General features: G+C 51.5%; 1 protein-coding gene across 1 annotated transcript in view; it reads right to left on the bottom strand.

Moving 5' to 3' along the window:
* Window positions 1-11,587, bottom strand: part of CUX1 (cut like homeobox 1) — a 473,579-nt gene that overhangs the window by 96,651 nt on the left and 365,341 nt on the right. The window contains exons 11-12 of the mRNA XM_007940080.1: window positions 8,431-8,619; window positions 668-726 (exon numbers count right to left, since the gene is read on the bottom strand). Of these exons, the coding sequence (XP_007938271.1) occupies window positions 668-726; window positions 8,431-8,619 (248 nt within the window). The remainder of the gene's footprint in view (window positions 1-667; window positions 727-8,430; window positions 8,620-11,587) is intronic.

Here is an 11,587-nt window from a genome sequence, read left to right as displayed (position 1 = left end):
GTGCGGGGTCTGATCGTGGGCCCCAGGCTGGGGAGGGGTCAATGAAGCCCGGGAGCGATAGACTCAGGGGGACAAGAGGGACCAGGACCTAGACTCAGGGAGACAAGAGCGACCAGGACCTAGCAGCTCCAGAGGGCCAAGGGCAGGCTCGGGGAGGGACAGTGAGGCAGCCATACTTGAGAGTGTCATATTGTCATGTAAGGGATGACAAGCCTTTGGCTGGGGTCTTGGACTGGGGGTAGGGGTGGGGGGCTGGAAGAAGAGGGTGCTGGAGTCCAGGAGGTCAAGGAAGTCTGAGGCCACATGTATCCTTTCAACTGGAAAACGTTTCTTACGTTTCTTTCCTCTGCTTCTCTGGCTTCTTGCTGAAAAGCAAGCTCTTGTTTTATAGCTTCTACAAAGGCGATCTCTCCCCAGGTTCTATGGCAATCAGCACATTTGAAATGCACAGAATTTTAGAAGAAGCCCAAGGAATGCAGGGCCAGGCCTGAGTGCAAACGCCCCCAGCTCTGCCCAGCGCCGGGCAGCCAGGACGCCCCTTGGTGGCAGTGCCCAGAAGATTCACACGTGTCCAGGAGGCTGCGCTGACGGCGGCCAGCCCTGTGCCACCGCTGCCCTGGGTTCTGCTGCCGTACGTGACTCACAAGCTATGGCACTGCCCACTTACTTTAATTCTTTCTTCACCTCTTCATAGTCAGCCTGCCCCTTGAGTTTTTCTTCCAGTTGCTGTAAAGAGAGGGGGATTCTATTAGTGGTAAACTCAGAAAATAGGTCGGTGACATTCATCGGCTACTTTCCCTGTGAACATGCAGCCGGCCCCCAAGACGGAGAGCAAACATAGACAAACGAAAGCTGACAATGGACAGGTGTCATCTTCTGTCCTTCACTCTTCCTGTCTGTTGTATGTGCAAACACACACACACACACACACCACCAACATAAGGTTGTAACATAAAATGCAATGGACGTAGAAGGAATATCATTACAAAACCAAATAAGGAAAGGTCCACCTGCATGAAATACCATCCACTAGGCCCTGGGAGCAAGTGCCTGCAGCCCTTGGGTTTTAAGGAGAGGAGATGGCTTAGTGTCAGGGGCTTCTTTGAGTCCTGGCAGGGAAGACCCCCTCTCCTGAGAGAGGGCTCCTGCCTGGGAGCCCTTGTCAGCGGGGAGTACAGGGCTCCAACTCCCAGCCCTTGAAGCCCTTCAACAATCTCCGGCCCACACAGCCCTTTAGCAAAAAGGCCCAGGAGCCTAGGGAGCAACAGCCCATTTCTGAGGTGTAATGAGGCCAGTGTCTTGTCTTGTCATGTGGCTGTCGTCTGTCCAGAGCCCTGCAGGCCTTCCTTGCTGGAAGTGCCCTCTGGCTTAGGGTGGCTGATCGAAGGTACTGCCTTCCATGGAGGTGATCTTGGACCAGTTTGCTCCTGATACTCCTCCACAGGGGACATACGGCAGCCCAGTTTCAAACGTGTAGACTCAGTGGAGGCTGTGGAAATGGTGCGTGTGTCCGGCGTGTGGTGAACCACCACCGTTCCCTGAACGGCCAGCACTTCCTCATTCAGAGCTTCCAGTTGCTGATCCGTCACAGCGAGACAACAGTTCACAGCCTCGGGGGACGCTCTCCAGGGCTGGCAGGAGCAGCCCAACTGGCCCTTCAGGCCTCTGGCTCATCTGAATCCCAACCTGCCGTCTGTCTCAGGAGTGGCGGCATTTCCGCACGGGGTGTAGCAGGCCCGGCGTCTTCTGTTGCCTTGGTGGCAGTTTCTTGTGCATATTTCCCACTGTGAGAAACTGTTCTGGCCTAGCTCCTTTTCAAACCCTCCTGCTACATTCATATATTACAATGGCTTTCTCAGCTCACGATCAAGCAGGGTGTAGTATGCGCTCATTTCCCTACAAAAAAAACCTCTGAAGGTGCTCAGAAAAGCTTCTAGTCAAACAGTAGGAAGCGTGAATGCATCAGCCGCCTGACAGCAGATCACCCACAGTGCTGCTGGGATGCAAAACCCATTTCAGGGTGTGGCAGTCACTCGAGGTGCATGTGGGAGACGCGCTTGGAGAAACTCGGTCACGCTCGGAGAACGAAGACGAGAAGGGCCGCGTGCAGGGAAACCGAGGCAGACCAGCTCAAGGAGGCCGAGGGTCTGAGCCTCAAGTCCAGCTCTGTCACTTACAAACCAGGAGCCTGTGGACATGTTAATTATTCTCATCTGTAAAATAGGCATAAAAGCAGGGACCTCAAAGAGGTGGGTGAGGATCAGTGAGCGAAGGTGTGAGACGGGAGGGCCTGGACTCAGGCGGCATCTGCAAGGTCCCAGAGCTTAGTAGCTCCCAGTTGCCATGAAGGGTTCAGGGGTAGTTTCTTTTGAAGACCTACACGTGACCCCCAACAGGAAGCTTTAGAATTAGAGTCTGTGCAAATTAGTTGGCGATGACAAGTGTTCACCAAGAACTGAACGGAGTCCACTGTGTTTTCTGCCATCCAACTGGGGAGAGCTTCATCTGGAAATAACCATGCTCTTCTGTAAACCTCCATGGACAGTTCTGTCACTGGGCAGGCAAGGTGGACAGATGGCCGGCTGGGCCACTACAAAGAGGCGGTCCTGACTGCACCACGTCTGTCCCTGCACAAGGCATCTTGCTCGGAATGCTGAGTCTCACAATCCCATCAGCTTCGAGTGGGGAAGGGGGTTGGAAGCGTGCCAGGAGTCTCCTCAAGTCGTGTGAGGGGAGGCTACACCGCCTGCCAACGCTGACTGAAGACCATGCTCAAGCGCACATCCGCCGGGCCACCCTGCAGGAGTCACAGTGATGGTCAGACGGCAGTACCTTTCCGCCACAAAAGTCTGAGGCAGCAAAGAGGCATCCGCGCTGCAGGCTGATGGGTCCATCCTTCCCTTCAGGGTGAAGGGAGCCCGGCCTGCGGCAGTGCTGTCTGAGGGCCCATCAGTCCAGGTCACGGGGGTCAGGTGACTGCCTCCTTGGCCTTGCTTGGACCCTGCACTGGGCTGAGGGGCTGTGTGAGTGGGCTCCCTGGGCAAGGGGCCGTGTGGGGGCAAAGCCCTGAGCTGATACTATCTGCTTTCCAGGACTAGATAGAGTGTTCCCCTTTCTACTGAGCGGGGGCCCTCTCCTGGGTTAGAACACCCGGCTACATGGGTCCTCGGGTGAGAGGCAGACGTTATGGAAATTTATGGTCTACTGATGCTGGGCCTGGGGCAAATCCCAGGGGTGCCCTGGTGCCTACATCTCCTGGAACCCTTTGAGAACATGCAGGTGGGTATGGGCGTATCCTGTAGGGATTCTGAGGACACAGAGAGAAAGGATGAGACCCTCCCAAGGCCAGATGAGGGGGTGACGCTTTCAGAAGGCAGGGCTCTGGCACCCAGACAGACTCTGACACAGTGTGGCTGGAGCAGCAGAGCTGAAGATGTCTGACTCCGCACAAACACATCACGGCCCATCTCCAGCTTCCATGAGCTTCCAGCCAGGTGTGACTTGGTCGCAGGGCAGACCGGAGTCTCTCCTCCTCACAGAGCAGCACCATCACTGACCAGGAGGGACAGGTGCAACATTTAGGCCACCTGGCTGTTGGGTGTCACAATGAGCAGGGAAGTCCTTCAGGCCGAGGATCACGTGTGTGAGATAGCTGGGTCTATTCACAAGGGATTGGGGGCACATGCTGTCTTTCCAAGAGGGTTCAGGGTAAGATTGCTATATATAATTAGCTCCCCTAAAGCAGTGCAGTAATGCCAACTGCTCCCAGCAGTTTATGGGAACCCCTTTCTGACCTTGCACTGCCTGCCGATACCACCTCAGTCCTGCCATGGAACTCCAGGCCTCTAGCAACCAGTCCCTCTGTTCCTGCAAGACTGCTCCCGCGTGCACCCCCAACACGCCTGCCGCTCCTGCCAGGCAGCCTCCTCAGCTCCCGCTGCCCATGACCATCACTCGCCTCTCTCCTCCGCGTGGAAGCCTCAGCCTTCCTCTCCTCCCGTTTGTGCTCGTGATGCCTTTCTGACCCAGCAAAGACCACGCTTAGGCAGGCTGGTCCCCCCAGGGTCCTTGGGCCCTGGGGTGTTTGGTGTCAGAACCCACCTTCCATCCCAGGTGTGGGCCTCACCTCCTCACCCCATGCTGCTGGCAGGAGGGAGGATGCGGTGAGGGATGGCGGGGACCGTGGTGTCAGAACACCAGTGGCACCTGTGAGCCCACCTCCAGGCAGGACGGCCTGGGCCTGATCTCAAGCTCCAGTGACCTCCTGCATAGGCCTCCCACGCCCACCGGCGACATGGACGTCAGAGCTTTACAAACTGAGAAGTCTGTAAGATGCGTGTAAACTATCAGGGAGGTAGCTTGGTGCGGGGACGGACAGGCTGCAGCAGGCTCCAGGTCCAGGCTGCTGGACAGGGCTCTGAGCTACCTGCAGAGGCACAGTCTAAAGGCACTGAAGGACCCTGGAGCCCTGTTATCAGCCTTCTGTCCTGCGCAGCCCCTGAGGGATATGGCCTGCCCCCACAGCGGCTCAGTATGACCTGTCAGAATCCGTGAGGAGCACGGGACACTGGGGAGCACGGGGGACTGGGGGAGCATGGACGGTTTGGGAAATGTCTCCCAGGTGATGCTAATTCATGTGCCCACCTACCCAGAGGAAAGTACTGGCTCCCCAAAGCATCTTAAGAACACAGAGTCTCTCCCCGTGAGAGACTGGCATTCTTTAGCTAGCCTTCCTTATAAATGCCTGCTTTCAATGGACGCTCTTGGCAGCATTATTTTCTGTGCTGCAGTGAGTACACTGCCGGTGACTGTCTAATGACACTGCCTTCACAGGAAAGCATTCCAACAGAAGACCAGAGAGATGAGAGTCATCAAAAACCGCAGCCCGTCATGGCGGTCTGGGTAGTTCATTAATTACTAATGCAGACTGATCCTTTCAAAGCAGCTCTGGGCCTGAATACCTGTCAGATCAGACAGGGAGAAGCGTCTCCCACTTTGCTGTTTCACTGTCTCCCAGAGGTGAGAGGAGGCCCTGTCCTATGTGGTGCTGATGCAGTTCCTACAAACCCTGCGAGGAGGAGGAGGAGGAGGAGGATACGGGGCGGGCAGCCTGGTGAACACCCAGCTGTCACGCACCCCAGAGAATGACTCTCAGTTACCAAAGGGAAGGGAAGAGATATGAGTGGCAAAGGGTGGAGAGTTCTATGGGGTTAGAGAAAGCAAGCCAATCAGTCCCCAGGTGTTCCGTTAGCCCTCACTCAACAGAAAGTGTATCATCAAGGAACTTCTGTACTGTGTGGTGGAAAAAGGGCCAAGATTCTGCCCCATGACCCATCTGCCTGTGGGCGAGCTACCCCCTACCCCTGGTCAGTGACTGTCATCAAACATATCTGTCTCAAAGGCCACTGTCAAATGTTTAAGGCAAAACCACCCTCAACTCCAAGAAGCTGAGATAGGTGAGAGGCTGGGCATTGTCCACAAATAGCAGCTCCATCCAAGCCTCCCTGCCCCCCTTGTGTCCTGGAGCCTCCAAAGTTCAAAACTGTGGTGTGAGAGAAGGGGTGAAAGGGAGACGGAAGAAGGAGGAGAAAGCCCCACGGTGAGTGAAAGGGGTCCCCTGGGAGCCTGTGGCCAGCGGCCCCACAATCCTGGTCAGGGTGCCCACTACCAGAGCGTCAGGTGGCCAAGCTGACAGTCTCATTCATAAAAGATTTTCCTAATAATTGTGTAACTGCTTAGTTCAGATTTGAGACTAGAAATGATACACATCAGGGAAAAAAAAAAAAAGGCCTTGAGAAGGTATCTCATTCAATTAACCTTATTCCTTGGGGTGAGGGGGGGAAAGATGAGTTCATTTGGGGAGGGTAATGCCTTTTGTGTGGTTGATATTAGGGAAATGGGTACTCCTGGCAACAAGGGGTTAAGATAATTAAAATCAGAGAAGTCTTGTTACTAGAGGACATGTTTTGATTATCAGATCAGATGAAGATAAGGGAGTAATAATTTTGGAAGAAGTATCGCCAAAGTGTCTCATTAACTGCACAGTATTAAAGAATTCCCCCAAGATATGGATAAAGAACATTAATTTGTGAAACTGCATTTCATTTTTTTGTGAAGGCAAACATTACAACCTTAACTGATTTAGAAGTTGCTCTGTCATAAAAAACGTATGGCCCACGGCCTCCCTCTCATGTTGGCAGATGCAGAATGGGTGAGCCACGCCCTTCAACTGTGACAGAGCAGACAGAGGCAGATTATCCTCACAGTAACGCCATTGCTAGGGTCAGAATGGCCATCATGGGCAAAATCAGACGGAATCTAGACGTGAGAAATCATTCCAGGCAAGAATCTCTGTGGCAAGCTGGTGAGAGAATCAAAACCTCGGATTTCTCCCCATGGCTGCTGATGAAGGTGACTGGGTTTCAACCATCTCGCCAAAGATGGCAGCACTGTCTCCTCAAACAGAACCAGGCAGCCACCCCAAAGAGGCAAAGCAGCAGCTAGCAAGGGTGATATGGGTGCTGGCGGCATCAGCGAGCTCTGGCCAGCAAGCCGCCAGGAGGACAGGCTTGTTGGATGCCTCAGCAATTTAGTCCTGGGTTAGAGACACATGAAGTGTCAAGAAGAAATGCTCATTTTTGTTTTGTTTTTCTCTTATTTTCAAATCAAAAGCAGCTTAACTGTAGTCTAGAATTATCTTATGTAACAAAAATTTTCTTTAAATTTTTACAACTGACTTTGATTGTTGTTGTTGTTATGTGCCATCGAGTCAAACCCGACTCATAGAGACCCCTCCTTGGGTTTCCGAGGCAGTATCACTACGGAAGTAGGACTGCCCAATCTTCCTTCCGAGGAGTGGCTGGTAGGTTTGAACCGCCAGCCCTCTGGTTAGCAGGCAAGTGTCTTAACCACTATGCTACCTGAGCTCCCCTGACTTTGATTATCTTTATTTAATATAGATGAAGTTTATCCACTATATTCAACATATAATGGAGGTACTTTACAGCCAGTCACTCATTCACACCTAGACTGAGAAGGCCAGGCACAAATCTGAGTGAGCGTTACTAGTGGCCGGGCAGGGTGGGAAAACCTCCAGTCTTGGAGTCTGGGGCCGTCTCCTCTCTGGCCCCAGCCTTCACATCCATCAAGTAAGACACTTCTGGAGGAGTCCTTCCTGGCTTTGATGTGCTATGATCCCAGGACCCCAGAACCACCTTCTAGTGCAGTAAGTTCAACAGACTGTAAAGATCTTAAAGGAATTAGTAGTAGTATTTTTAATATATGGAAAAGTTTCAGGTTCTGGATTTGGGATAGAGATTTACGAGAAACCCCAAGACGACCTAGCTTCTGAACAGAGGCCGGCACACAACTCCTGTGGACATGGGCATCCCCGTGCTGAATCAGCATTGCTCTTTGGGCTCCCAGGTACAGCAGAGGCCTGAGGCACCAGGCTGGAACCCAAAGCATCCCCTGCAGCTCACATGCATGGCCTCCAGGTCTCAGGGAACAGGGGAGCTCGACAAATGTCTTGGGTTCCATTTAGTTGCAAGAAGAGCCAGAATTCTGAAGCACTGGGTCCTGAAGCCCTCCTCCCATCGGGGCCATCCTCAGAAACCCAGGGCAGCCCCAAAGAGCTGGCTGACAGGGACAGCTGCAGAGATGGCCCCCGACCTGGACAAACACCCCAGGCTCCACTGTGTGAGAGCACACAGAGCCTCCACGCAGAACCAGACCTTCTATCCTGGGAGGGCTCATGTGGCTGACAGTCCAGTGGACAGATGCTGGAAGACTGGGATCGAGCCCAAGCACCAGGGACACGTGGTGCAGGCCAGGTGTGGCCCATCAGGAGGAAGACACAGTCCCGGCAGAAGCTGTAATGCAGCCCCCGGGCCTTGCGGCTGGGGGGCTCTGCTTCAGCCACCACAGAAACTCAAGGCTGTTATGTTTGCCGTCAGTGAGAAGTTCTCTTCCAGACGAGATATTTGCCAAAATGGAGCTCTGACAGAGTGTATACACCACGCCTCTGAGGAGTCAGAGGGGAGCCTCAGGTCTTATTTATGCTACTCTCATCTGAGGAGAAGGTGTTTGCTGACGGTTGAAGCAGGCATTAACCATTATCTCTGCAGAAAACTAACATTGGCTACGCTGTGTGTGATGGCCAAGGTAGGGCAAATAAGGCCGCTTCTGAGATGAGGCCTCCTGCCATCATCATGAGGCCAAGTGCAACGTACATCCCAGGCCCTGGGGGCAGAAGCAACCTACTGAGGAGCTCCTGATGTTGGTGGGACCAAGATGCACTGTGCCTGCCTGCCTCCACCTGCTGAGCCCACGCTCCCCCAGTGCCCCCAGGACCTGTGCACAGATGTAGGGGCCTGGGGGGATACTGGTGCACGTCCAGCCCTCCCTCCCGTGCACTCCCGGGGCCCTTACTTTGAGCGTGCTGTTCTTGGCACTCAGCTGCTGCTCGAGCTGGGAGATCTGGCTGGCTGAGTTCTCGCGCAGCTTGGTGAGGCTGGCCTGGAGTCTCTGCACGTCCTCCACAAGCTGGGCAATCTCCCGCTCCTTGGCAGCCAACTCAACTTCCAGGCTGGAGCGGGTCAGCACCTCTATGGCCTGCTCCTAGGGAGAAGAAAGGAAATGACAGAACCTCACCAGCTTCGGGCAGGCGCTTGGGCCAACTGGGCTGCCAACAAGGTGCAAACATAGACTCAAGGGCGTGGGTGGTGAACTCATGGCAAGACAGGACTCCCTGCCTCTGCTTAAGCAGAGCCTGCCCTGTGTTCTCCCCATGCCACCTTCCCATGCATGCCATAATTAGCCGCCATCTGGATTCATTCCCTCACAAAGATTTGTGCCTACGATGTGCTAGCGTAGAGCGGTGGACAAAACGACACTAAAAATTCCTGCCTTCACAGAGCTTGCATTCTAGTGGGGTGGGTGGGGAGGGCGAGGTGCAATAAATACACGTCTCAGTAAGTTATACAGTGTGTTGGGTGGTGATAAGCGTTACAGAGATATAAGGCAGGGAAAAGGCATGGAGGCTGGGAGATGGAAGAGGTTTACTAAGCTGGTCAGAAAAGTCTCACTGCAAAGACAACGTCTAAACAAAGATTTGAGGGAGTCTGTGTGTGGAGTGCAGAGCGTCCCAGGCAGAGGGACGGCAGCGGGAAGGGTCTGAGAAGGGGGCACACTCAGAACCTTCCCGAGCACTCAGATTTTCTGTCACAAGATGTGACTCAGTGTCCTTTGATTTCATTATGAGATCAACTATCTAATGCTCAGACACTGTTTGACAAGCTGATTTTCAGAGTCAGCAATTTCAAGGGAGTTGAAAGATGCATGTGTTAAAAAATGCATATTTACAGGTGCCTTTGCTTAGAAACTTGTTATGATAACGGATTTTTTTTAACTTAAACTTTTTTTTTTCCTCAAAAGACATAAAGGTATAAAAAGGAAAAACTCATCCATAATTTTACTTCTCAAAGGCGAAACTAGTACATTTTCAAGTTTTAAAAATAATCCTGGCTCCTGAAAGATTCTGGAAGCTTTTCTGTGAGGCAGAGGCATGTCTGGGCAGGAGTGACAGGAGATAGGATGGCTCCCGCCTCTGTGATGGCAAAATCTGGGGGCTGGTCCTGCCACAATCCCAATGGAAGAACATACCATGATCATGGATAGGAAGATTTAACACTGTAAAAATGTCAATACTACCTAAAGTGATCTACAGATATAATGTAATCCCATTCCAGGTTCTATCATTACTCTTTAGAAAGATGGAAAAACTAATCACCAACTTGATATGAAAAGGAAAGAGACCTCAAATAAGCAAAGCACCACTAAAGAACATGAACAAAGTAGGAGCTCTTATATTCTCTCACCTCAAAACCTACTACACAGCCATGGTAGTTAAAACAGCATGGTACTGATCCAACAACAGACACACAGGCCAACAGAACAGAACTGAGAACCTAAAAGCACATTCATCCACCTACAGACAACTGGTCTTTGACAAAGGGCCGAAATCCATTGCATGGGTGTGGTAGTTAAGGTCGTGTGCCAACTTGCCTGGGCCTGGTTGAGTGGCTGGGCAGCTAGTGGTAGTTATTCTCCATGATGAGACTGGCAATCAGCTGCATGGTATCTACCACAAAGAGCTGAGTAGCTGCTTTAGGGATGTGGTCTGCTTCCTGTACATAAGAAGCAGCTTTGGGAATGGTCCCTAGCTTATGGCACACTTGAACCCTGCACATAGCTGTGTCATTGTTTAGCAGCCTGCCACGCTCTGTTGACCTTGGGACTTTTAATGGACTTGAATCAATGACCTGCCATGTTGTTTGGTAACATTGAGACTGTGACTTTTCACTTGTCAACCTTGGGCTTCTAAGCCTCAGCAGCCAGCAGCTGTCTGGGTGAAGAAAAGCCTCCAGCTTCAGTGGGCCGGGAGCTGGAGGCAGAGCTGAAGCCCAAGGCTGAAGGGCTTTCACCCAGCCCCTAGAGCCTGGTATTTTGAACTTGGACTTAAAGCCTCTGAACCGTAAGAGAATAAACTCCTGTTTGTTAAAGCCATCCCATTTGTGGTTTATTCCTGTCAGAGGGGCACTAGGGAACCAGAACAAGAGGGAAGAGATAAACAAATGGTGCTGGCAAAACCATTTGCAGAAAAATGAAACAGGATGTATATTTCTCACCATATACAAAAACTAACACAAGATGGATCAAAGACCTCAATGTAAAACCTAAAATTATAAAGATTAAAGAAAAACACAGGAACAAACTTAGGGGCCTACTGCATGGCATCTATACACTATGAAACATAACTAAAAATGCACGAACAGTAAAACACAAACTAGATGACTGGGACATCCTAACAACTAAACATTTACGTGCATCAAAAGACCTCTCCAAAAGAGTAAAATGAGAACTTATAGATAGGAAAAAATTTTGCCAATGACATATTGGACAAGGGATTAATCTATAAAATTTATAAAAAAAACTTTAACACCTCCACAACAAAAAGACAACCAATTAGAAAATGGGCAGAGGACATAAACAAACACTTTACCAAAGAAGACATTCAGGCAGCCAACAAACACATGAAGAAATGCTTGCAATCATTAGGCATTCCAAACCAAACCAAACTCACTGCCGTGGAGTGGGGTCCGACTCACAGCAACCCCTCCTTGGGTTTCTGAGGCAGTATCACTATGGAAGTAGATTGCCCAACCTTTCTTCCTAGGAGTGGCTGGTGGGTTTGAACTGCCAGCCTTCTGGTTACCAGTCAGATGCCTTAGGCATTATGTTACCAGAGCTCCTCGTTAACCATTGGAGAGAGGCAAATTAAAACAACAAGATACCATCTTACCCAACCTTATTAGCGAAGTTCAAAAAAATAGAAAACAACAAATGCTGGTGAGGGTGTGGAGAAACTGGGACCTTCACACACTGCTGGTGGGATTGTAAAATGGTGCAATTAGTGACCCCTCCTTGGGTTTCCAAGGTGGTATCACTACGGAAGTAGATTGCCCAACCTTCCTTCCGAGGAGTGGCTGGTGGGTTTGAACTGCCAGCCTTCTGGTTAGCAGTCAGA

Source organism: Orycteropus afer, unplaced genomic scaffold (assembly GCF_000298275.1).
Source record: "Orycteropus afer afer isolate SDZICR_OR568_19922 unplaced genomic scaffold, OryAfe1.0 scaffold00006, whole genome shotgun sequence".
Lineage (NCBI taxonomy): Eukaryota > Metazoa > Chordata > Mammalia > Tubulidentata > Orycteropodidae > Orycteropus > Orycteropus afer.
Note: the sequence above shows the minus strand (reverse complement) of the source record. Positions and strands in the feature narration are given on the sequence as shown.